This window comes from Cervus canadensis, chromosome 11 (assembly GCF_019320065.1).
Source record: "Cervus canadensis isolate Bull #8, Minnesota chromosome 11, ASM1932006v1, whole genome shotgun sequence".
Taxonomy (NCBI): Eukaryota; Metazoa; Chordata; class Mammalia; order Artiodactyla; family Cervidae; genus Cervus; species Cervus canadensis.
This window is the reverse complement of record NC_057396.1, coordinates 70,045,212-70,072,847: the sequence shown is the minus strand read 5'-3', so window position 1 is coordinate 70,072,847 and position 27,636 is coordinate 70,045,212. Positions and strand designations below refer to the sequence as shown.

Below are 27,636 nucleotides of genomic sequence, written 5' to 3'. Positions count from 1 at the left end.
ATTTTCATTACCTAAAAAGAATCAGTTAAAAAAAAACAATTTATTATTATTATTTTTATTTTATTATTTTTATTATATTTTATATTTTTATATTTATATATTATTATATTTATTGTATTTTTATTATTATTATTAATGTATTTTGTATTGGCTTAACACTGAAAAAAAAATCCATTTTGCAAATATCTTAATGTTCAAATAGGTTAAGCACATAACCTGCAGGTTTGGCTTCTTTAGAGAGTATTGTGTAGTGAAGTTGGTTAGAGTCATAAGCAGGAATGTGAAAATCAGCCTGGCCCTTATGGTTTCACTTAACCCCTCATTTAGCAATCTTCATTTACTTCTTTTTCTCTATTTAAAATCTATATTAGAAAATAGCAATCTGCTTTTGTCAGAAGTAACAAACCTCAGCTGGTGAACTCACCTCAAAAGTGTAAATGAGGAGTGCTGCTTAGACTTGCTTCAGCCATTAGGGCCGGAGAGTCAGAGCCCAAGTCAGGCCCCAAATGGTTAGTGTACTTTCTCTGAGCCATTTGCCAGTCTTCAGTTCCACCGCTCCAACATCATGTGAAGAGACATTCACTTAGCCATGTACTTCTAGATGCAGAGTTTAGTTGTGAACAAAGTTAAGTCTGTGCCTGCGTGGAGCGTAACTTTGTTGAAATGTAGTATTATAGTCACAAAGGTTTCTGAACACACCATTTTCTTTGATTTTAATAAAGACAGGGAAAAAATTTATTTAAAAATTTCATCCCATGTACTGAAAACCCTACTCTGCCTAAACAAAGTTTTAGTAATCCTGTTACATGAGTTACCTGTTTCAGTAAAGTCTCTGTTGTGTATATCACATAGTGGTGGAATCAAGGTTTCTTAAAGTCTGTTTAATGTGTTAAACTGGGGTACATACATGATGTTTGTTTAAATAAAAACCAGTTTTGTTTAAATAAAAACCAGTATGACTGGTATCTATGTTATCAGATGCAAAAGAAAAAAAATGACCAACAATGTACACCACTAATAATTCTGAGTACTTTACATGAGGCATCTTGGTACTTGGAAGAGTCTTAAAGTTATTGTTAATTACCTCATTTTATAGAACAGGAAGTTGAAGCACAGATAGGTTATGTGACTTGACCAATGTCATATAACTGGTAAGTAGCGGAACTGAAATTTGAATTGCGGCAGTGTATCTCCAGAATCATGTATTTACTGCTACTTTAAACTGTCCTTCCAGCCCGGCACACGAAGTCATGATAGTCAAGGAGTCTCAGCTCTGCAGTGTGCCCTCCCGTAGCGTCTCTTCTCGTCTGTGACTCAGCTTCCGTTCATATGAAGTGCTTCTTATGCCGTGGGTTCCTCCTCTGTTGTCTTAATCTGTTGTCTGGATGTTAAATGTAACAAGTGTTAGATTTAGCTGGTTCCAGAGACGCTGTCAGGGCATATAGTTGCTGCCTATTTCTCCACAGCTGATAGAACAGTATTCTAATAGGTTTCATTCCTTTTTGTCCTCGGTAGAAAAGAGTCGTCGAACAGCTGCGGAAGAACCTGATAGTAAAGCAGGAACAGCCGGACAAGTTCCAGATCCAGCCGTTGCCGCAGTCTGAGAGCAAGCTGCCAGCGGCGCAGCCGCCGCCCCTGCCGCCGCTGCAGCCGCCCTACCACCACCACCACGCGCAGCCGGCCGCGCCCGCCCCCGGCCTGACCGCCGCACAGGTACGCCGGGCACCCGCGCTTCGGGCCGCGGGCGGCCTGTCACCGCTCGGAGAACCGGGTCCTGCCTCAGCCCGCGCTGACAAGCCGAGCCAGCGCTGGACTAAAGTTTTTCTGGTTGCTTTTTTATACTGTGTCTGGGATAACAATCACTTGGAATTCATTGGCAGAAAGAAATAACATCACCAAGGAGTAAAAGTTAAAATGATTTCCCGTGTGTCCAAAGAAGGGGAAAAGATAATCAAAGAAAAATCACGTCTCTGTATTAGAGCAGAATTAAAGTCTTATTTTGAATTTCTGAAAGTGTTTATTTACACTTGTTCTAAATGTCTCTGTGACTTGACGTCTTCAGGGATTGTTTTTCTGGAATGCTTAGCAGTTGGTGTGGAAATATTCCAGGATTAATGCCCAGGGGACCAGTAGAAGAGGCATTTAGAAGGTGATACATTTCATAGAAGTGAAATATTCACTTCCAAGTTCATAGTCATCTCATATGAGAATATGTATTAGTTCTCATACAGTGAAGGAAATCTGAAATGGAAGCTGCAGGTCAAAAATAGTGGTAAGGAGTGGAAAGCTTAAGAACATTCTAATTGGTGTAGCTGTGCAAATAAATGATTTTACTGAAAAGGGCATTTTACTACCACATAATGTAAGGATATTAAGGCATTCAAGACACACAGAAAGGATGTATTTAGGAATGATTCAATTAAGAGAAGTAATCAAGCTTGATCTCCACACTCTTATATGTAGTGTGGGCATACCTTTTAAAATGGGACTCTTCAACAGTAGCTCTTGGTCTTTGGAGGTCACAGACTCCTCTAAGACTCTGTAAAGCCATGGATTCCCTCCCCAGAAAAATACACATTCACACCTAATACAGTCATTTTTGCACATGGTGTCAAGGATTTGGGGATCTTCTGAAACCTAAGCATGGACACCGCTCACCCACCAACACCATCTCCACCATATCTTTATATGTAGAGCAAAAGATTATAGTTTACTTGGATAGTCACTGTTTATGTACATTGGACTGGTTCATATACAATATTTTGCAAATGCAAAAAAATACTTATAGAAATACTGAAGGTTACTGAAGGCAGTTAACATTTGATAGAGGTTATATTATAAAGTTATACTGGCACTCTGCTAAGCGCTTTACATGTACAATGTGGACAGTCCTCACCCAAACCCTACTAGGACAGCATTATTGTTATTATCTCTGATTTCTAGAGAAGAAAACTAAGGAAGGCACAGAGAAATTAGTAATTGCCTAAAATCATTTAAGTGTTATGTGATGGAGCAAGGATTTGAACCCAGATACTCTGACTGAAAAATCTGTCCATTTGCTACTCTAAACTGCTATACAGTGTCCAAAAGAGAAATACTGACATTATATAAAATGCCAAAGAAGAAAAAATGGAAGAGTCCCCATTGTAAATCAGGTAGCTAGAGTGGCCTGCATCATTTTTACCCTGATCTCCAAGGCTATTTGGAAATGAGGCATTCAAACTGGCTTTTAAACCCCGCTGACCAGGACTTGTGTTTCTTCTAAAAGGTCGCCTATCAGTTTACTTCTTTTAGAGTTTTTAACAGAGTTGGATTGGTTGTTCTCTTTCCAAAGTACAGTTTGATCAGAAAGTGTTTACATGGAAGGAGTTTGGTAGAATTCACTGTTTCCTGGTACTAGGAGTTTTCTCTGTTAACCCATGGAAAACTTTTTCTTCAAGTACCATCCCATACTGCACAAATGAGAGGAAAGGCTTACCTGATACTTAAGCGATCGCTGCCCCTCCCTGGCAATCGGAGTCCATGCTGGTTGGGGATGGCAATAGTAAGGGGCCCGGGGCTACGCCCAAGACAGTGGCATCTCCATCTGGTAGCCTATCTGATAATTTAACTAATTTAGCTAAGCTTGTTTTATATTGCTTTTTTTTTTTTTAAATGATAAAAGCCAAAAGATCTTCAAGTTTGGGGGTTTTGTTTTTATAGTAAACTGTCCATCATTATTTATCGGGTGCTGCTTATATGCTAGCTTTTAGTATACAGAGAGGTAGTAATGTGTTAGCAACTGAACAACAACAATGTCCCTGCCTAGAATCTCGTAAACTATGATAATTATTTTCATTAATTACGCAAATATTTATTGAGTCTCTACTATATGCAAGCCCTGTGCTGGGCACTGGAGAGGACAGATTCACAAATAAGACAGGGTTTCTGTCTTCAAGAACTTAAAAAATTTAGAAGAGAGGCAGATGTAAACAGCTAACAAGAAAACATGAAAACACCAGTGAGGAGCTGTGAAAATACCAGAGGACAGTACTATCGACCAGAGGGACCAGAGAGTGCTGCATAAAGAAGGCGGTTTTTGATCAGGGCCTTGACAGATAAGAGAGTTCCGTGATGGAGCAGAGGGGAAAGAGCATCACAGTGCAGAGAGCAGTGTGAACAAAAGTATGGACAGAAAGGAAACGCGTGCCTTGGGAATAGCAAGGAGGCTGATGTGGCTGGAGCTTGGATTCCAGGAAGTGGTGGAGAGGGAGATAGAGCCAGGAAGTAGGAAGAGGCTAGCTTGTGGAAGCTCTCTAACGTGTGGCAGAACTTTGGGAGTTTTTGGCAGTCACAGGGAGTCACTAAAGGTTCATGAAGTCAGGGACAAATGGGAAGTTTAATATATGGCATATACTAAATGTATCAGTCCAGAAAGGATTAACTATTAATTGAGCGATCTGTGTAAGCAAGGAGGAGATGCTAGGAAGAGCAAGCGTTTTATTCTAAGTTGGGTGATTAGCATGTACCAAGGCTGGGGAGAGGGAGGGAGGGGGGAAGGAAACCTGTTCCCTTTACTTAGCTAACTCCAACTCATGTTTGTATGTATATTTTGAAAATTTTCCAATCTACAGAAAACAGTGAAAGAACAGTTGAACACAGGTGTACTCTTCAACTTATATTCACAACTCTGTCATTTTAAATGAATACAGGTGTAAAGAAGCATGCAATTAATAAAACCATCTAAAAAATAAAGGCTTATAGACAAATGGGACTGGAATTCTACTGATAGCTGTCCAAGTGTACAACTGTTACCTTCCGTTCAAAACTAAACCAACAATCTGAAATAGATGTGGAAGTTAATTAGAGCTCATAGTAATAATCCCTCTGAGTTCTGATTTGTACATTGGAGCCTGTCTTTTTAAATTCACTACCTTATGCTTTGCAGCCACTAGCCACATGTGACCATAAAAATCCAGTAACTTAGCAAAAAAATAAAAAGATTTTGCTGTCAGTACTTCTTGCCATGTATTTTCTGCATTAACTTCTAGTTAGTGATCTCTTGAAAGAGATCATACTTGGACCACATCAACCAGTCAAGGACTAATCAGCTTCCATAAAAATAACTTTCTTTGTTTTGGGACATCTCTCTTCTCTGTGTCTTCTCTTCCTCCTGCCAGAACAACTCAGAGGTTTTCATTGGGTTTGGATATCAAAATTTTAGATTCTCTTTGTCATCTAAATTCAGAACCCCAGGATCGGTTTGTGTTCCCTAGTACTTAGAATTGGAGAAGGCCATGGCACCCCACTCCAGTACTCTTGCCTGGAAAATCCCATGGACGGAGGAGCCTGGTGGGCTGTAGTCCATGGAGTCGCTAAGAGTCGGACACAACTGAGCGACTTCACTTTCACTTTTCACTTTTGTGCCTTGGAGAAGGAAATGGCAACCCACTCCAGTGTTCTTGCCTGGAGAATCCCAGGGACAGGGGAGCCTGGTGGGCTGCCATCTATGGGGTCGCACAGAGTCGGACACGACTGAAGTGACTTAGCAGCAGCAGCAGCAGCAGCAGCAGTACTTAGAATAGAATAAGCACCAGACCAGGAGTAAAGAGCTAAGCATTACTTGTGGCAATACCTGATGTCAGTAAATGGTTAGCAAATATATTCATCAAAAGCTTTTCATCAGAACATGCAGTACTAGGTCTTGGGCCTTTATAGACAAAGAGAGTTATGTAGCTGCTAGAAGACATGGAGTGAAATTTGCTACAACTAAATATTTCTAAAGTAGAATAAAAATGCTAACGTGTGAACACACTTGTTAGAATTCAGTGCTTTTTAGTGTTGCAGTTAATGGTAAGTATATAATTCAGGTTAGTTTGAGGTTTTACTCACTTTTTAAGGATAATTATTCAGAAAATTGATAATGACTTAACCTGAACCAAGCATATTTCAAACAGAAGTATACTGACCCTCTTTTAAAGTAGTACAACATGCACACATGTTTTTAAAATCCATGTCAGTGAGTTCTGCTGATTATAGCTTTCCTTCCACAACTCGTGGTGGTACCAGGATTGAATGCCATCTGGTGTGACTTGCTCACCACTTCAAAAGTTCTGTGTATTTAAACGTTTTAAATTGAAAGATAGAACTAATACCACACTGGGTTCAAAACAGATATTAAGATAGCTGGTAGGATAAAGTCAGTCCTTGCTGCTATACTACTGTAACATTTCTAATGATAAGTAGCATTTCGCTTTTATTTGGTTTTCATCACTGATAGGGAGTGGATGGCCTGCTACCTCCCAAGATAAATAATAATTATCAGTGTTTCCCCTTTCACTCCCATTTTGCACTGGAGAGGACAGTGGCAAGGAAAATAAGTCATCTTGTATCATTGACTAAGGGAAGAGGAAACGTATTTGGGTGATATTAATTGTAGGCATCAATAGGGAGCGCTAATTATTCTGAATATGGGATAGTTGAGGTCAGCTTATTACCTGTTTTTGGTTAAAAAAAGGGTGTTAAAAAGTTAGATAACACATGCAAATGTATTGTCATGCAAATGTTTAAGGCAGAAAAATTACTTAGAACCAAATGACTTAAGGACTTGCATAAACACTGAAATAGAAATTCACAAAGGAATTTGTTCAAATCTCTTTCAGGGAGAGTGGGGTCCTTCACCCTGGTTGAGGGCAGCGCTTGTCCAATAGAACTCTCTGTAAAACTCCACTGGCCAGTTTGGTAGCCGCCAGTCACATGTGACTGTAAATACTATCAATGTGGCTAGTGTGACTGAGGAACCGATACTTTAATCTTTATTTTGTTTTAATTAAATTTGAATACCCACATGTGGCTATTAGCTACGAAACTGAACAGGGCAAGTATAGAGTAAGAGAAAAAGATGAAATATGGTAATATTAAAATGAGAACCAACAAGTTAGACCAGGTGTATTTTCAGGTTTCTGAAACATCTCTATATTGAGTGACTAGTAGCATTCAATAGGTGTATGCACCATGAAATGAGATTGTTTATATTTTCTTCTTTTGTAGCTGGCTCCTTTAATTATGCTGATAGAAGAATCTAGAAAAATACAGCTCCAAAGCTGCAGTAGTGCTTGTGGAGCATCAGTGAAGTCCTCTCACCTTAGTTCAGACTCTGATCTATCAGACTTTCTGAAACTCAGGTGTTTGTTTCCACCCCATCACCTTTTTCTGGTTCTTTAATCACTTCTGCAGCAGTCCTCCAGAGAAAAGATTGTTGGTAGTGACATATCCCTTTGGTATCAAGAGCTGATATTTACTATACTAGTTGGTTAATAGGTTTCATTATCTAGAATTGGGAATTTACTGCCTTTGAGGCAGCAGTTGTGCTAATTCTCATGTGAGTTTCCTCTCCTCCTCTCCACTCAAAAGAGTTAAAGACACTGACTGTCCTTTTATCCAAGCCTCTGTGTCACAGAAGGCAGATAACCAGAATTATATGATAAGTTTCTTCATATTGATGAGGTTGTAACAGTTAAAGAGATGGTGTGTACCTCATTAATTTGCAACTTTTACAAAGTTTAAATTGAGAGCAAGCAAAAATTTTAAAAACCAGAAGAAATAGTTACACTCATATTCTCTATCTGTAAACCCACTCCTTTCCTTGCTGAAAATCCTGCGGCCATATTATCTTGCAGTTATTACTATAAACAGACTTGAAGCTAAATTTGAGAACTCTGGCAAACTTGACATTGTCTTGCCCTGTAGTCAGAACTGTTCTCTATGTACATAAAAGAAATGTTACACGAAAAAGCTTGACTGATTATGAGAACCATTGCTTTGTTTTCTTCTGGAGGTTAGCATTTTCTTTAGTGGGATGACACTTCAGTGTCCTAATATCTGTTCTCCATGTCTCCTAGAAGACTGTAACTACAGCTTCTATGATTACCACAAAGACACTACCTCTCGTCCTGAAAGCAGCAACTGCGACCATGCCTGCCTCTGTTGTGGGCCAGAGACCTACCATTGCTATGGTGACCGCCATCAACAGTCAGAAGGCTGTGCTCAGCACTGACGTGCAGAACACGCCAGTCAACCTCCAGACGTCGAGTAAGGTCCCTGGGCCTGGGGCAGAGGCTGTCCAAATTGTGGCAAAAAACACAGTCACTCTGGTAAGCCAGCAGCTGCTCCTCGCGTGTGCCCACATGAGAGGGTTCGGGATATGCACTTGTAGAGTTATATCCAGGTTGCGCTCCTGCTGGATTTTTCAGTCTCCGTCAGTCTTCTACCATACCAAATTCGCCTTTGGGGCTGATGAGGGAATATGGCTTTCCTACTATCTATAGGGGCTTCCCTGGTGGCTCAGACAGTAAAGAATATACTTGCAATGCAGAAGGCCTGGGTTTGGTCCCTGGGTTGGGAAGATGCCCTGAGGAGGGCATGGCAACCCACTCTAGTAGTTGAGGCTTCCCTGGTGCCTCAGACAGTAAAGAGTCCGCAGTGCAGGAGGCCCAGGTTTGATCCCTGGGTTGGGCAGATCCCGTGGAGAAGGAAATGGAAACACACTCTAGTATTCTTGCCTAGAAAGTCCCATGGACCGAGGAGCCTGGCAGGCTGCAGTTAATGGGGTTGTGAAGAGTCGGACACGACTGAGCGACTGACACACACACTGTCTATTTAAATAACTGTAGAGGTGTCCTGACACCAAGGATGGCCAAAATATGACTTGACTTAAAGGGGGAAAGTGTCCTTCACAGGGGCGTTTGCGCGGTTTCATGTATCTCTCCCTGCATCCTATCCACAGTCCTCCCTGTGAAACGTGAAAGCTCTGGTGCTGTACTGCTAAGTCAGGGGAGATGCCCTGCTCAATTTTTTAGTTCACTCTTCCTTGAAATCACACCCAGGAAGTACTGGAGTTAGTTGGGGCGCTTTAAAAATGTTTAAGAAACCCACAAATGACAGTGTCCTGTCCGTTCCAAGGTCCATCAGAAAAAAAAAGACCTCTGGAAGGAAGAGGTTCCTGAACAAAAATTGTTCTTGAGATTTCTAGGGTAAAACCGTCTAAAAACCAGTGTTTTCAGAATATATCCAAATTGCAGTTTAAAGGTCCATTTTTAAAGTGAAAGCTAAGGGCTCTTGATGGCTTTCAAATAATGACCAGTGGTGAGTGAAGCTAGAGGGCCTTAAAGGGAAGCTCTGCTTCTTACCCAGGAATCTTTAGGGAAGCAGCCAAATAACTCAGACAGATGCTGAGAGTTAGAGAATTCTCTGTAGGAAGAAAGCCATTCACTGTTAGGTAAAACTCTCATATTAGGAAAAAGCCCATCTGTCCAGGCTGCAAGTTTGATTTTACTTTGGAATCAGTGTTGACTTTTAAAATACACAAGTGCAGGAGTTCTTGAATGTCAGAGGAAATCGTCTAAGACTGCTGAGTCTGTTATGTTCTACATTAGAGGTATAAGGAAACAAATGCGATTGGTTCACTTTATGGGGCAAAGCATTCAAGCAGGAGAATAAGAAAGTTTCTTAAGGTGATGTTAATTCAGATGGTTAATTCTCCAGTGAAAGCTTGTAGAAAATACTGTCTGATCAAGAAAATAGTGACGCTGAAAACCCTTTAAGAGTCCCGAGCTTTAGCACTATTTACAGTAGCCAGGACAACGGAAAGCAACGTGAATGTCCATCAACATCTGAATGGATAAAGAAGATGCGGTACATGTATACAACAGAATATTACTCAGCCATAAAAAGAAACAAAATTGAGTCATTTGTAGTGACGTGGATGGACCTAGCATCTGTCATATAGAGTGAAGTAAGTCAGAAAGAGAAACATATCACATATTGGTGCATATATATGGAATCTAGAAAAATAGTTCCAATGACCCTATTTGCAGGGTAGGAATAGAGACACAGACGTAGAGAATGGACATGTGGACGCGGGAAGGGGAGGGTGGGACGAATCGGAAGAGTAGCACTGGCGTGTGTGCACCACCACATGTCAAACAGAGAGCTGGTGGGAAGCTGCCTGTAGCACAGGGAGCTCAGCTTGGAGCTCTGTGACGCCCGTGAGGGGTGGGAGGAAGCTCAAGGGGAGGGGATATACACACACGTATAGATGACTCAGTTTGTTGTATAGCAGAAACTAACACACACTGTAAAGCAGTTATACTCTGAAAAAAAAAAGGATGCCTAGCTTTTATTTTTTATTGAATAATTATTTTCCCCTCTGATTTGTCTTTCTCATTTTTTTTAGCAGGTTCAGGCAACACCTCCTCAGCCCATCAAAGTACCACAGTTTATCCCCCCTCCTAGACTCACTCCACGTCCAAACTTTCTTCCACAGGTGAGTAAATCAGTGACAAGCCCAGTGATGGGTTAGGTGAGACAAGAATCCTTGTGGACCCTTTCGAAGCAGCTTATAATGTACTTGTCAATTCAGCTGTATTCAGATCCCACTTAGCTAAAGATTCTAGCTGCAGATCTGTATACCATGAAGAAGGCTTTTTTTTTTTTTTTTGGCCGCACCGCATGGCATGTGGGATCTTAGTTCCCTGACCAGGGTTCGAACCCATGCCCGTTGCAGTGGAAGTACAGAGTCTTAACCACTGGACCACCAGGGAAGTCCCACAGAAGAAGCTTATGTTATCTTCAGGGTTTTTTTTTAGCAATGACAAAATGCTGTAGCAGAGGGATGTATGGAAAGGGAATTTGTCCTAAGCTTAAAATAATTAAAATAGCACCGTTTTCAACCTTATGACGTTGACTTACTGGAAGAATTTAGCCAGAACTGCCTGCCAGTGGGGAAGGAATGCAGTTCTCACTTCTCTGCCCCGCCCCTGAACCCCATATGCTGAGGAGAGTTAGGGAGGAGACAGTAGCAACTCAACCAGTAGAAAGCATTCTGTTCTCTGGAAAGTGATGGCACGGAGCATTACACTGGAACACAGAGTCTTGCTAATGAAGATTTAGACTAGGAGGCTGTACAGGGAGCTTTCTACCCAGACCCAAGTAACATTGCCCATATTCTCATGAGAGCATTCTTCCAGCAAGTGGGCCAAACTCACCGTTCTCATGACAGACTACCAGAATTGTCCCAGTATGGACTTTGATGGGGAGTTGACTTGCCTGGTAGAAAGATTGGGTATTCCTATTTGAGGCCTCAGCTTTCAGACAAAGAGAGAAGGGAAAAAAATTAGTGATTTCTGAATTGCCTTGGGGAGGGGGATGGGCAGTGCTAACATGAGATAAATCAATAATTTATCAGGTAAATCCTTAATGCTATAGGTATCAAAAGGGCCCTAAGAACTGTGGATATGAGGGTTTCAAGATGGTTCTCAGCCTCATGCAGCTTCTGACACATGTATGGCAATCACTGTGTCCACTAATGCTTTCAAACTGTGGTGCTGGAGAAGACTCCTGAGAGACCCTTGAACAGCAAGGAGATCAAATTAGCCAATCCTAAAGGAAATCAACCCTGAATATTCATTGGAAGGATGGATGCTACAGCTGAAGCTCCCATACTTTGGCCACCTGATGCAAAAAGCCAGCTCACTGGAAAAGACACTGATGCTGGGAAAGATTGAGGGCAGGAGGAGAAGGGGGTGATGGAGGATGAGATGTTTGGATGGCATCACTAGCTCAGTGGACATGAGTTTGAGCAAGCTCCAGGAGGTGGTGAAGGACAGGGAAGCCTGGCGTGCTGCAGTACACGGGGTTGCAAAGAGTTGGACACGACGGAGCGACTGAACAATCATTGGAAGTACCGTGCAGTCTGAGAACACGTGAGAAGGATGCCCAGCTCATCCTTGGAGTATTACAGAAAGCTTTCTTGGAGAGTTGACATTCAATCTTAGACCTAAAGTCCTAACGATGTCAGTTTGACATAGTTATATGGAGGAGAAATAAAAATGTCCCGGGCAGAAAGAGGAACATGTATGCAAGTCCACAATGGCGAGAGACACGTGGGCTTGAGGATCCAAAGGAGATTTGGTGTGGCTGAGCATGTGGGCCACGTGGCTGACTCAGGCCAGAGTAAGGTGAGGATGGAGAAGCCCATGGGCCAGTGCCTTTGGAGCCTTGGAGGCTCTATAGGAATTGGGCCTTACCTAGGAACAGTGAGGATCCATTAAATTATTCTCAAACAAGTGCTTGGCATGATTATATTTTTGTTTTAGAAAATTCTCCCTTAACACTGTATAGAGAATAGATTGGTGATTGTCTAGACTGTGGCAGGAGAAACCGTTGGGACAGTGTCAACAATTAACAATAGCTAATGTTTAGAGAATCTTGCTATGTGCCACTTATTGTAGTAGGCATTTTACATGGGTTATCTGTTTTACTCCTCACAACAACTCTGTGAAAGTAGGTGTTTTTTTTTTTTTAGATAAGAATCTAAGGTTTAGTCTGTTTTTCAAAGGGTGGGTCATGACCCGTTAGTAGACTGTGAAATCAATTTGGTGGACTGTAACCAGAGTTTTTAAGTAAAATGAAGAAAACAGAATAGGAAATGTTAAGAGTATGAAGTATTATTTCATGAGTTTAAAAAAAAATAGATGTATAGATAAATGTCTATGTCTATGTATAGATAAATATCTATGTTTACAGTATGAAACATATTTCCTATTATGTATCTTCAGCACACACTGTAGGGTTGTCTTAGATGCAGCTAAGTATTCAGACTCACAAGACTATCAAGGGCCACTCTCTGCACCAGTCCACTTGGAATGATACAGGACAGAATCCAGCGCTTGCCAGCAAGGTAGCATCAGACATTTTTCTTCAGTAGGAGTCCCTACAGGCATCCGTACAACAGTCTCTGCGGCTGTCCAGGGACTGCTCAGGTACAGGCAAATGAGGTCTTCATCAGGACAGTGGGAGAGCCTCCCTGGAGCAGAAACCTTATGCCTCTCAGGAGCCCAGTGTATCTTGCAACAGTTCATAGGTGTGACTTTCAAGGTCCCCGCAGTGGACATGCCTGGTTACAAGAGTCGCCCCATTTTAGGAAACCCAAAGCATGGTGTGTCTCATCTTCTTTTTCAAAAGTGTTTATAGCAAATTTCTATCTATGCTTTTTGCAAGTAATGGAAATAGTAGATTTGATTTAGCAACAAGCGGTCGTTTTTACCATAAGCAGTGTTCCTACTAAAATAGCTGTCATTCTTCTGTTATCAGGCTTCCAGGGGTGTACAGCTAGAGTTAACTGAAGGTCAAATTCTTATGTATAAGGAGAAAGGATTTTGCCTCCAGGTCACAATTTAGAAAGTTTAAAAAATACTGGCTTAGAGAGATCAGGTATGTTACCTCAGGTTACACAGCTAACTAGTAAGTGGTAGAACCAAGATTTGAACACAGGCAAGGATAATCCCATGTATTTAATCACAGTTTTCTGCCACTGTTTCAGTAAAATGATACAGCTAGAGTAGTGGCAGTGAGGATAGAAAAGTAGACATATTTGAGAAGGATTTAGGAAGCGGAGGTAGAGTGGAATCATTAGGAATGATTCTGAAGTGGTTTTTTTTTTTTTTTTCTAGTCAGAAAGGGGCATTTACTGAGGTAATGATTATAAGAAGAAAGGATTGGAAGAAGTTGATGAGTTTTAGACATGTTGATTTTGAACTTCTTGTGAAATTTCCAAGTAGAGATGGATAACAGAGAGATGAACAAATGATTCTGAAGTTCAGGAAATGTCTGGTCCTAAGATCCAAGTGTGGAAGTCTTCAGTTGAAGCTGTAGGATGCATGAGAATTTCCAGGAGGAGTGAGGACATTGGGAAGTAAAGGGGTTCCAGGACAAAACCCTGAGAAATAGTTATATTTTGGATTGAGCAGAGGTACAGGAAGCCAGAAGGGAGACTTAGAGAAGGACTGGCTGAGAACAGGGAGTTAGAGAACCAGAGATGAGAGTGAACTGAAGCTGTGGGTATGAAGAAATTTAGAATGTGAGTTCAGGGCATTGGCAGCGTTATTACCATTGCTGGGCATAAGTTCTGGGTGGGACCAGTCTCTGGATTAGGCATCTGACCTCAGCCTGAAGAGGTGGCATGGTATAGGAGAGGGAGCTATGGTTTGGAATCAGAAAATCTACATTCTAGGGTAGCATCTGGATCCTCTTAAGAGCTGATGCATCTCTGTAATATTATATATCCTGAGATCTATAGAATTGATAATTCTGAAGTGGCTATCAATAAATATTTGTACTGAATACCATTTCACATATATAGTGTAGAAGATCTGGCAGTGTCTAAAGCTTATAGGACTTGAGAAGTTTTAGTAATACGATAATTGTTCTTTCTTTCTCCATAGGTTCGACCCAAGCCTGTGGCCCAGAATAACATTCCTATTGCCCCAGCACCTCCTCCCATGCTTGCAGCTCCTCAGCTTATCCAGAGGCCCGTCATGTTGACCAAGTTCACCCCCACGACCCTCCCTACCTCCCAGAATTCTATCCACCCCGTCCGTGTCGTCAATGGGCAGACTGCAACCATAGCCAAAACGTTCCCCATGGCCCAGCTCACCAGCATTGTGATAGCTACTCCAGGGACCAGACTCGCTGGACCTCAGACTGTACAGCTTAGCAAGCCAAGCCTTGAAAAACAGGTACAGGCACAGTATGCACCTGCTTTGGGCAGTAGCTTTGCCACTGAGGCTGGGCAGTCTGTAAGGGGTCTCTATCTTCTCAAGGGCTCTTTATCCCAGCACCATTGTTAGTTGCTTATCAGGAGATAATTTATCCACAGCACGAAAGGGCCATTCTTACTGAAGAAAGTTGGGGTTGCTTTACCCACCATCTCCTTGTAGGTGAATTCTGATTCTTGTGTGAGTGAGCTCCCCCTGCTGGTTCAGAAGCAGAAATTCACAGATGAGTTCTGCTGCCCTCAGTCAGGAAGCACAGATAAGGAAGTAAACAGAAAATGTCGTCTTCCTTTCGGCCCAGTGAGAATCCAGATGAGGATATCACTATAAAAGTCAGGAAGAATAAACAAAACAAGGAAAAGAATTTCATTACAAAGATTTTCCCTGGCTATTACAGACAATGAGGAGCCAATGAAAAATTAAGATTTCTAAAATGCGTTCTTTTAACTCTAGAGGTTACAGCCATTTTAGCTCAAATATTGAAGCCTTTCATTTGTATTTCTAAAATCAGATTTTCTGTCAGAAACGCAAGTCTGTAGAACTAAACCTCCAAGAATACATAAGGGTTCTATGACAGAAAGACTTCTAAAACCAAGAAGAAGGACTTTATAGGCAGTCACCGTACTCTATTTAAAGAAAAACCAATGACAAGAAAGAATTTTGCAAAGCAAAGCTCTTTTAAGAAGGTTGCTTTAAAAAGTCATTGACCTATTTCTAATTGCGCAGGCTTGAGTCCTCATTCATCTGAAAATAGTCTCTGGTGATCCTGAATCTTCTGCTTCTGGGTGGCTGACCATGCTTCAGAGAGGCTGGCCAGATGGTGGGAAATGAGAAGGCTTCCTGCTGCCTTGGCCGCCTCGAACAGAGGAGCCTTATGCATGGAATACCGGCTTTCTAACCAGGCAGCTCATAAATGCTGCTAATTTGGCACTAAGAATCTGGGTACCACAATCTTATATCAGGAAATACAAGCGAAAACACGTATCTATTCCTGGGGAGCCTACTCAAACCCTAGGAAATGCTTTGAGGAACATTTAGAGATAAATGACTTAACGTGCATTTTAGATCAGAAGTTTTCAAGTTTATTATCAGCAGAACTTCAATATGAAATAAAGAAAGTAAGATGCCCAAGCTTAGGAGTTTGGGTGGAGTCATGTTTGTAGACCATCTGCCGTCATATCCTGTGCTGGCTCTCAGAGGACCTCTGAGGAGCCTTAGAGTTATGAAGAATGTGGTTTCAAAACATTATTTTAGAATGTTATTTCTCTTTGAGCTCTTATTTGATCAAGATATTTTTAGGAGACAAGAATCTTTTCCATTTCACTTCATTTTTACATTTCTTATTTTTTTCTGATTATAACGATGATACATATTGAAAGAAAATCCAGACATTACAGAGATACATACAGTAGAAAGTGCATTCCCTCATGATCTGTGAAGAGAGTAAACGTTTCCCATAATTTTTTCCTTCTCAGTTGCTGCTAGCAGTTTAGCACCATATTCCTCCATGTTTTCTTTTTAAAGCAAAAGGCAAAATCAGATTATATATTACTTTGTAGCTTGTTTTTTCCGTATTAGATCTTGAATATCTTTTCCTATCTCAGCCTTATATATTGATAGAGCTCTTCATGTTAATTATAATATCATAAAAATATATCCATAAATTAAAAAAAACTTTACTAGCAGTGAACTCCATGGGCTCCCTTCTTGTTGGTCTAATAAACAAATGCAATCATTGCTGTTCTAGTTTAGCAGACCACTTGGCATAGTAGTCTTACAGGTTATCAAGCTCAGTCAGAAGGATTCTCTTTAGACTCCATTCTTAGGATTATCTTCAGATCTTTCTAGTCTCCCCCTTTTTCTTCATATTTCATTTCCAGCGTCTCATTTAGAGCTGTTTCAGAGATCTCACAGATAGGCAATATGTAGCCACAGAAGTACCGCTTACAGCCTACTCATAGAGATACCCAAACCTGTATCCCACCATTGTGTATGTGACCAGGCTAGATGGGTTCCTTTCTGCTTTCTGCTCTTTTGTTTAGGATGATAGCAGTCACTTAATAAAAATGCATTGACTCCGTGCTAGCTGTTAAGCTGCGTGTACTGACATGAGGGCTGGTAAGTGAAAGCCTGTGCCATCACGGAACTCAGTCTCTAGGGCATTTGGGGCAGGTCCTGTGGCTCTGCCTTCATAGGAGGAAGCACGGCAGGTTGGGTAGTTGCAAAGGCTTCCCTGTAGGAAGGGAAAGAGGTAGCATCAGCTGTAACAGCAGTTGTCTCACCTCTTCTCCCCCCGCCCCCATTAGGCATCCGCAACTTCTTATCCACCCCAGGTGAGAGAGCCCCTGTCTTATCCCTTATTAGAAGCCGTTTACATTGTGGCTGTGAGAACCCGAGTGGTAACGTTTAAAGAGCTTTGAGGCTAGAAACATATTTAAGGCAGAAAAGTAGGTAAACCCAGACGAACCTACATCAGAGCCCCCCCCCCTGCTTCCTTTCATGTCTTTGTCCTCTCCAGCATTCTGTGAAATGCGGCTAAACGCCTGTGGGTGCTAGAAAGTCATAAGGCACTTCAAGTCTGTTAAACTGTGCCTGGCACAGTTAGTTCCCAGGAATTAATGTTCAGTTTTTATGCATGCCATCCCATCCCATCTCCTGCAACAAAGCTTTCTGTGTATGTCCCGAGGCTAGACTGCTGAAAAAACCCCAGGTACTACGGGAAAATTGGTCAGATTGTTACCCATTCCCCTACTTACCTTTATTATTTTATATAGAAACCTACACAGTATCCTCTTAAAAAAAAAAAAAAAGTACTTCCAAGTTGAGAATATTATCCTGCATATTATCTTCAAATCCCAGGAAGATATTTAAGGAAAATATCTTAATTTCTAAATTAAATTAAACCAGAAGTCCAGACAGTTTGAGAGATTTTGAGATATACTTTTGTTCCTTGTGCTTATTGTCACATCTAAGGTCACAAAGATTTAACCTTAATTTTTCTTCTAACAGTTGCATGGTTTTAGCTCTTATATGTAGGTCAGTAATCCATTTTGACTTAATTTTCTGTATATAATGTGAAATTTTAGATATTAAGAAATTTAAGGAAATTTGAGGTAGTGACTTTTTGCCCTCCAGTGGGGAAAACAAAGCCAAGTGACCAAAAGATGGATTTTGCTTTGCCCTCAATCCAAATTTTAACCTTGATTGGTGTAACCATTTGGACATTTAAAAACTTGGCAGGTGTCTGATTATTTGTGCATCGTGGCCTCAAAAGGTGAATTTGTAATTCAGGGGTATATGTGGCTAATTTAGTTCTATTATTTTCCAGAGTTTTTGGTTTCTATCTTTTAAACCAAAAAAGAACAAGATTTTCAAATTTGTACAGGTGCAGAGTAGGAAATAAAAATAAGTAACGCAGATTGGGAGTAAACAAATGGATTCTTTTTTCCACTTTCAATGGGAACATGGATACAAGAGATATCCTAGTCGTATTCTTAATTTCTCTTTGAAATAGTAAGACCAGTGTGACAAAACTGACATTTTGGCCTTGGTGTCAAGAAGAGAAATTAGAAGAGACTGAGGTAAACTGCAAAGTAATATACTCCGTCTCAAGGAGGCAGCTACTTTTTGACAGTAGCCAATTTTTATCATATGAAAAACTTCTCTGAGAAAAGCCAGAGGGCTTCTCTGGTGGCTCAGTGGTAAAGAATCTTCCTGCCAATGCAGGAGACACGGGTTTGCTCCCTGATCTAGGAAGAACCCACATGCTGCAGAGCACCGAGGCCCGTGTGCCACAACTATGGAGCCTGCGCTGTAGAGCCTGGGAGCTTCAGCAAGAGAAGTTTGTGCGCCCCGGAGCCTGTGCTCTGCACGGGAGAAGCCACTGCAGTAAGAAGCCTGCACACTCCAGGTAGAGAGTAGCCTCTGCTCGCCACAGCTAGCGGAAAGCCTGTGCAGCAGCGAAGACTTAACGCAGCCAAAAATAAATACAAACCAGAAGTCCAGACAGTTTGAGAGATTTTGAGATATACTTTTGTTCCTTGTGCTTATTGTCACATCTAAGGTCACAAAGATTTAACCTTAATTTTTCTTCTAACAGTTGCATGGTTTTAGCTCTTATATGTAGGTCAGTAATCCATTTTGACTTAATTTTCTGTATATAATGTGAAACAAGGTTCCATGTGGATATCCAGTTCTCCCAGCACTATTTTTTGAAGAAACTATTCTCTCCGCATTTGAACGATCATCGCATCACTATTGGAAATCTGTTGGCCGTGGATGTAGGGGTTTATTTCTGGACTATCAGTCCTATTCTGTTGGCTTTTATGTCTGTCCCTTACCAACCACACTGTCTTAATTGCTGTAGTTTTGAAATTGGGAAGGATGAGTCCAACATTTTTCGTTTTCAATATTGTTCTGGCTCTTCAGGAGCCCTTGTAGCTCTACATGAATTTGAGAATTGTCTTTTCCAATCTTTCTGCAAAAAAAAAAAAAGAGGGAGGGGCTGTTGGAATTTTGATAGGAATTGCATTAAATCTGTAGATTGTATAGTATTACCATCTTAATAACAATATTCAGTCTTCCTATACTTGAACATGGATGTCTTTCCATTTATTTAGCTTTTCTTTATTTCTTTAGCAGTGTTGTATAGTTTTCATATACAAGTCTTTTACCTCCTAGGTTAAATTTATTCCTAGATATTTTATTCTTTTGGATGATATTGTAAATTGAGTTGTTTTCTTAATTTCCTTTTAGGATTGTTCACTGCTATTATGAGTTACAATGTGTTAGAAATACAGCTGATGTTTGTGATGATTTTGGATCTTGCAATTTTGTTGCATTCATTTACTAGCTGTAGTAGTTGCTTTGTGGATCTTCAGGATTTTATGTATGTAAGATCAGGTCCTCTGCAAATAGAGTTTTACATCTTCCTCTCCAGTTTGGATGCCTTGCGTTTCTTTTCCTTGCCTTATTGCTCTGGCTAGAGTTTCTACCACATTGTTCAATAGCAGTGGTGAAGGTGGGCATACTTCTCCTCTTCCTCATCTCAGAGGGAAAGCCTTCAGTATTTCACCAGTGAGTATGGTGCTAGTTGTGGTTTCACATACATGTCCTTTATGAGGCCGAGAAAGTTCCCTTCTCTTCCTAGTTCTCTGAGTGTTTGTGTCATGAATGGGTATTGAGTTTTCACAGATGCTTTTTCTGCATTAATTGAGATGATCATATTGTTTTTCTTTGCCTTTGTTTATTAACATGGTATATTACATTGATTTTTTAAAATACCTTCCATTCTTAAGATAAGTCCTGCTTTATCATTGTGTATCATCCTTTTAATAGGATGCTGGACTTGGTATGCTAGTGTTTTATTGAGGATTTCTGCATCTATATTCATAATAGATAACTTTTTTGGGAAAGTTTGAGAAAGATTGGTGTTAACTCTTCAAATGTTTGATAGAATTCACCAGAGAAACTGTCTATCCTGGACTTTCTTTTTTGAGAGTATTTTGATTACTGTTTCAATCTCTTTAGTTGTATATTCTATTGAGATTTTCTGTTTCTTTTTGAGTCCATTTTGGTAATTTGTATGTTTATAAGAATTTATCCATTTCATCTATATTATCTGTTTTTGGTGACAATTTTTTAAGTTCAAGTATAGTTGGTTTACAATGCTGTGTTGATTACTGCTACACAGCGTAGTGATCCAGTTACCATTCACCCTTATATTCTTTTCCATCATGGTTTATCGTAGGACACTGAATGTAGTTCTCTGTGCTGTACTGTGGGATCTTGCTGTTTATCCACCCTGTGTATAGGATGGATATATATCTGCTACCCCAGCCTCCCACCATCCCTTCTGCAAGCCCCTCCCCTTTGGCAGCCTATGGTGTACAGTTGTTCAATGTATTCTCTTATAATCCTTTTTATTTCTATAAGATTCATAGTAATGTCGCCATTTTCATTTCTGATTTTCATTACTTGTGTCTTTTTTTGACAAGTCTGTTTAACTAAAGACTTGTCAATTTTGTTGATGTATTTAAAGAATCAACTTTTGGTTTCATTAATTCTGTTATTTTTCTATTCTCCAATTCATTTATCTCCACTCTAGTGTGGAGATAGTTTTTATTATTTCCTTCCTTCCACCGGTTTTGGGTTTAGTTCTTCTTTAGTTCCTAAAGCTATAAATTTAGGTTATTGATTTGAAATCTTTTTTATTTTTTAATGTAGACCATTACAGCCATGAATTTCCCTCCGAGCAGTGCTTTCACTGTGTTTCATCAGTTTGGGTATGTACAATTATCATTTTCATTCTTCAGGGAGATAGAAAATTTCCCCTGTGTTTTCTTATTTGTTCCACTGGTTGTTTAAGAGTATGTTGTGTAATTTCTACCTACTTAAAATTTTTCAGTATTGCTTTGTATCAACTTCTGGCTTCTATTATCATCAGAAAAAATACTTCATATGATTTCAGTCTTTTAAAATGTATTAGGATTTGTTTTGTGTCCTGAAATATGGTCTATCCTGAAGAATGTTTCATGTGTACTTAAGAAGAATGTGTATTCTGTTGTTGTTGAGTAGATTGTTCTTTATATGTCTCCTAGGTCTAGCTGGTTTACAATGTTAAGTCCTCAATTTCCTTATTGATCTTCTTTGTACATGTTCTTTCCTTTATTTAAAGTGAGGTATTAAAGTCTTCAATTATTATTATAGAACTGTTTATTTCTCCCCTTCAGTTCTGTCAATATGTGCATCATATATTTTGAAACTCTGTTGTTTGGTGCCTGTGTATTTAAAATTGTCATATCTTCTTGATGAATTGACTCTTTCGTCAATATATAATGACCTTTTTGTCTCCTGTAACAATCTTTGACTTAAAGTGAGTTTAAGTGTCTGATATTAGTATAGCCATCCCTATACTCTTTTGACTACTGTTTCCATGCAGTATCTTTTTCCATTCTTTGATGGATACCTTTTTGTGTCTTTGGCTCTAAAATGTATCTCTTATAGAGAGCATATTGTTGGATCTTGTTTTTTTTTTTAATCCATTCTGCCACTCTATTGTTTAATTTGTGAGTTTAATCTAGTTACATTTAAAGTGGTCACTGATAGGCACAGACTTATGCCATTTTGCTATTTTGTTATCTGCATTTCTTACATCTTTTTGGACCAACGTAATTTGATTTGATCCCAGCTTAGCTTCAGTAGTGTACAAAAGCTCTGCCCGCCCCCCCCCCACCCCTCCCCCCCGTTATGTTGTTATTGTCTCACATTACATCTTTATGTATTGTGTAGCCGTGAATACATACTTATAATTACTGTTTATGCATTTCTCTTTTAAATCATATAGGAAGCAAAAAAGAAAGTTACAAATCAAAGATACACTAATACTGGATTTTACATTAACCTATATAGTTACCTTTACTGAAGCTTTTGTTTGGGGGGAGGGGGTTTAATTTACTAAGGTTTTTTTATTTCATCCTGAAGAATCTAAAGGGAATTCTTTTAGGACAGGCCTTCTAGCAATGAACTCCCTTGGCTTTTTGCAGGAAATGGAATTCTTGGTTGATAGTTTTTTTCTTTCAGCACTTCATTTATTTATTTATTGGCCACACCACATGGCATGTAGGATCTTAATTCCCTGACCAGAGATTGAGCCCATGCCTCCTGCAGTGGAAGTGTGGAGCCTTAACCACTGGACCACCAAGGAAGTCCTTTCAGCACTTTAAACATGTCATCCCGTTGCCTTCTGGTCTCTGGTTTCTGATGAGAAACTGACTGTTAATCTTAGTGAGGACCCCTTACTAAGGGGTGATGCATCTTCTGCTTTTGCTGCTTTCAAGATTCTCTTTGGCTTTTGACAGTATGATTGTGTTGTGTTTCAGTATGAGTCTCTTTGAGTGTATCCTCCTTGGAGGTCATTGAGCTTCTTCGATGTATACAGGCAAACCTTGGAGATACTGTGGGTTCAGTTCCACACCACCACAATAAAGCAGATAAAGGTAGTCACGTGAATTTTTTGGTTTTTCAGTGCATATCGAAGTTATGTTTATACTGTGGTCTACTGAGTGTGCAGTAGCATTATGTCCTCCCAAAATGCATATACCTTAATTTAAAAATGCTTTATTGGTAAAAATGTTGACCATCATCTGAGCCTTTAGCAAGTTATAATCTTCTGCAGTAGTAGCATCAGAGATCACTGATCACAGAACACCTTAACAAATATAACAAAAACGTTTGAAAAATTGTGAGAATTACCAAGATGTGACATAGAGACAGGGTTGCCACAGACCTTCAGTTTGTAGAGAATGCAATATATGCAAAATCCCCTAACGTGAAGTGCAGTAAATAAAGCAAGGTATACCTGTAGATCCTGTATTTCATCAAATTTGGGAAGTTTGCAGATGTTATTTCTTTAAAGATTATTTCTGTTTCTTTGTCTCTCCTTTTCCCCCGGGAATTATGACACATATGTTGGTATGCTTGGTAGTGTCACAGGTGTCTTAGGCTCGGTACATTTTTCTGCATTTGTTTTTGTGTCTGCTCTTTAGACTGGTTAATTTCAGCTGTCCTGTCTTCAAGTTCACTGATTATTTCTTTTGCCTAAACTCCTTTAGTGAATTTTTCATTTCAGCTATTTTTCGGTCACAGATTTCTATTTGCTGCTTTTAAATAATTTCTATCTCTGTATTAATATTTTGTTTTTGGTACGGCATTGTTCTCCTGGGTTATTTTTTCGTTCTTTGCCATGGTTTGGTTTAGCTCTTTGAGCATATTTAAGACAGTTGACTTAAAGTCTTTCTCTAGGGAGTCTGATGTCTGGGATTCCTTAAGGCCAGTGTCTTATTATTGTTTTTCCCCAATGAAACAGCTATACTTTCCTGTTTATTTGTGTGCCTCCTAATTGTGAAAAACGTTCACTTTTATATTACAACGTGATAACTCTGGAAATTAGATTCTCCTCCTACCCCAGGGTTTATTGTTATTGATTGTTGAGAGCCTCTGTTGTTTTTCTGTTTAGTGCCTTTTCCAGACTATTTTTTGCAAATAATATTTCTTGTCATCTGTGGTTATTGAATCTGTGTCCTATTAGATTTACTTAAACAACTGGAGCCAAAAAGAAGAAAAAGGTAATAATAAGTAAATTAAAACAAAAACAGAAAACCCTTCTTGGTCTTTCCAGATTGGCTTTGAGCAGGGGCATTCCTTCAGTGGTAAACAGGCCACCTGTAACTGTCTTAGACTTAACCTGTTTCTTGGACAGAGCTCAAAGATCAGCAGAGGTGCAAGCTTAGGGTTCTCACAGCTCTTTCCTAAGGATGCATCTAGTCCCGGGAATGCTCTATGCACTCTGGATTCCCCAGTGTATGGGATAGCCGTTTAAAGCCTTTACTCCTCTAAGCATCTTCCTCCTCATCCTCCTCCTTCCTAGGCCTTTGGGTCTATCTGCTGCATACTCCATCCAGCGTCCTTTGCACACGTAACTACAGGTAGCTTATGTCTTTAGATGCTTTCATCAGATGGCACTTGGAAAGCCACTCCAGCCTTAGGCGGGCAAACAAGGGTCAACCTCTGTACCAGTCCTCTGGGGGTTACCAGACAGGTCAGAGTACACAGCCACACGTTGAAAACAAGGTTCAGCGAAACACACCAAGAGCGCAGGTTGCCATCTCCGCAGCCTCTGCTGGGCTAGCGGACGGCTTTGTAGGTAGGTAGGGAGAATAGTTTCTTAACAAAATTTAGCAGCTTCTTTGTTCAGGAGGTGCGTCCTTGGTTGTTCTCAGTTTTTTATTAGATTCCAGAATTTTAAAAAGCTGGTTCTGGCTGTTTCTGCCAGCTTAATGTTTGTTTCAGTGAAAGGAATGATTCTGAAACTCCCTGTCCGGCCGTTTCTGTGACGTCACTCCCCTGCCCTAATGTTTTTTGTTTCTTTTAAGCAGTTTTAAACAGCAAAAATTTATTATCCCACACGGTTCTTGAGGTCAGAAATCAGGTTGCCTCGCAGTTTAGTAGTCCTGGCTCAAGGTCCCTGACAAATTTGCATTCAGACTGGTTGGCCAGAAATGCAGTCATGTCAAGGCTCAAGTTGCCCTGTGGCATGTGGAATCTTCCTGGACCAAGGATTGAACCCGTGTGTCCTACATGGGCAGGCGAATTCTCTACCACTGAGCCACCAGGAAAGTCCCCCTTCCTGTTGTTTTGTTTGCTTTATCTTTATGTTCTTGGATGCTTTTGGTATTCTTTATGTAATGTTGAGATAGCTGTGCTCTTCTTACATGAGAGAAAATTTGAACCTTGGATAATTCCTTAGCGAAGAGGAATTGGTTTGATCTTCCCTGGAGGCATTACCACTACCTGCTTTATTCAGCCCTAGAGATGGAAATAAGAGACCCTAAGAGACTTCACACAGCCTTGGAGTAGAGCAGCAAACCCTTATAATTGACCTTTTCTCCCTCCCATATCAGACTCCTGTTGTTCCAATCCACAGAGCTATGAAATAAGCTTCATGGGCACCCAGGACCTTAAAAATATCACTATAAACTACTTTCCCATTGTGTTCCTTTGTAGGTGTGTTTGGTGGTTTGTTTTATGGGGGAAATGTGTCATTTTTGGTTTTTTAAAAAAAAGTGTATGAGAGAGGAGAGCAAGTGATTCTTCCGGTAGGTTCTACTCCCCATTCAGAAGATCAGCACCTGTTCACAGCATCCCTGCTCTATGGTGAGGCCCTGTACTGGGTGCAGAGGGATGCTGAAGTGTGTAGAACAATCCTGCTCTCAAGTGGCTTCTGTATAGTCCAGAGGTGGAAATATTACCTGATGAAAAAAAAATAAAAAATACAAAGTAGCATTTATGCCCCTCATGGTTGCCACAGTACTGATAAGGCAGATACTTAAACTTTCCTAAGTAATAATGTGAGAAGCAGAAGGAAAATAATGGACATGGCCAGGAAATGAAGTGAAAAGTCTCTGTTAATAATGTTTGTTTTTCAGATCTAGTAAAATATTTCACAACATAATGATTTCTGAGACCTTTTGATATCCTGCTTGTAGAACCTTCTTTTTACATTTGACTTTCATCTGGCTCCTTCTCATCAGTAATCAGACAGTTTCACTTTTACTTAATTACTTGTTGCCATACAAAAAGACCATTTGCATCTGCATTGTTTTTAATTTTGAAAAAGTAAATTAGGTTTGTGTTTATAGTTTTGTATCCACTGTTCTAATATCATTTCAGTATTTACAGAGGGTTTCATAAAATGAATTAGCCATTGGGTCATGATAAGAATAGAAAGGCAAACCTAGCCCCCAGTCTACCAATTTGCTAGCTTCCTTTTGTGTCTGAAGATGGTAATGCTAGTGGCAATGTTTTGTTTGCATGGGCGCACCTGGAAGGTGAGGTTGGCCACAATCAGGATGTCAGCCTTTTACAAGATAGTCTTTCCTTGGCAATTGCATCTCTCCTCTAATGGGTGATACAGGCAGATTTTAAGTGTCCCGAGTAAGGGGAGTTCTGCAACCTCTCTTAAGGCTGTGATTGGAATTCTTCTGAAATAGAAAAGTGTGTATGTAAGACTCTTTTTTTTAAACATCATTCAGATCTTAAGCGCACTGTGAACCAGAGCTTGACCTATATATAACAAGAAGGGACTTATTTCTGGAAAACTATATCCTGCATCCTAAAGTACATAGAAATAGACCAATGTAATTTTTTTTATTTGGCTGCTCCAGGTCTTAGTTGCAGCACGTGGGATCTTTAGTTGCAGCATGTGGGATCTAGTTCCCTGACCAGGGATCAAACCCAGGCCCCCTCCATTGGGAGCACAGAGTCTTAACCTCTGGACCACCAGGGAAATCCCTCCTCGTTCTCACCTGAAGTCCATATTACCTCCTTTGTTAATGTTTCCGGTTTGAATATGTTCTGTTCTTTCTTGTTGGCAACAAAATATGTTTGCTTTTATTCTCTTAATAAAAAATAAATGAATTCTGAAGTTTCATTTAATTTTCCTCTTCTAGACGGTTAAATCCCACACAGAAACAGATGAAAAACAAACGGAGAGCCGCACCGTCACCCCGCCTGCTGCCCCCAAACCAAAACGGGAGGAGAACCCTCAGGTAGGCCCAGCCCTCCGAGCGTGGCTCAGTCTCTGAGATGTGACTCCCTCTCGTGCATCAGGGGTGACTCTTGGTTTCTGGGTCACTTGATTTCCTTTTCTTGTGCTTTCTCACTCTTCAGTGATGTTATTGCCAAGTCAGGTTGGCCTGGGACAGATTAGGAGTGTGGCCTGTAGTGCTCATGAGCTGGCAGACAGAGATTCCATAGCTGTGTCACGGATGTGAATTGTGTAATTCATGACCATTTCCCCAGGTACCCGCCCCACCCCCCCACCCCCCCGCATTCCTAATGATCATTCTGTTTTGTTTGTCTCAGCCAGCATTTATAAGCTGTCTGGTTCACTCAGTTAACGTCTGTCTATGTTATTGATTACACTTGTTACATGTGCATTTTTGTTATTACTATTGTATTGCATTAGATCCCCATATCCCAGATGAATCAGTAGCTCAAAAGTAGATCATTGAAGCACAAAAGTAGGGATGAAAATAGTAGCATCTGTACTGCAACTTAATATAGAATTATAAACTTAAATAGCAAACAAAACTCTGGTACAAATACAGATTGTGAATTTGTGTGTCCTTAGACAACAGAATATTATAGTTGATACTTTTGTACAAGCAGCTCTAAAAGAAAAATGTGGACAGGTAATATGATGATGAATATCTGATAGTTGGATTTTATTAGACCAGCAATCCATTTCCTTCTGTCCTCAGTGCATTCTTTGTAATGAAACCATGTCAGATAGTGGCATGAAGCCATCAAAGCTTCATGTCATTTTTTTAGAGCAATGACTTATTAAGCCAGTTCAGGTTTTTCTACAAGTACAAATTATGATTCTTTATGATATGAAATGAATTAATTTTTAATTTGTTTTTTAAAGAGGAGACCAAAACTTGAACCAAAAAGAAGTACTAGTCATACATGTTGCTGAGAAACT

General features: G+C 40.1%; 1 protein-coding gene across 26 annotated transcripts in view; it reads left to right on the top strand.

Moving 5' to 3' along the window:
• The window catches only part of PHF21A (PHD finger protein 21A), a 187,715-nt gene that overhangs the window by 138,162 nt on the left and 21,917 nt on the right, over positions 1-27,636 (top strand). For 21 of the 26 annotated variants that reach the window (XM_043481027.1, XM_043481029.1, XM_043481016.1 and 18 more), the window contains 5 exons: positions 1,516-1,713; positions 7,881-8,132; positions 10,214-10,303; positions 14,262-14,555; positions 26,600-26,698. In XM_043481027.1, coding sequence (XP_043336962.1) covers positions 1,516-1,713; positions 7,881-8,132; positions 10,214-10,303; positions 14,262-14,555; positions 26,600-26,698 — 933 coding nt within the window. The remainder of the gene's footprint in view (positions 1-1,515; positions 1,714-7,880; positions 8,133-10,213; positions 10,304-14,261; positions 14,556-26,599; positions 26,699-27,636) is intronic. The other 5 variants (XM_043481031.1, XM_043481024.1, XM_043481026.1 and 2 more) reach the window with 2 other exon arrangements.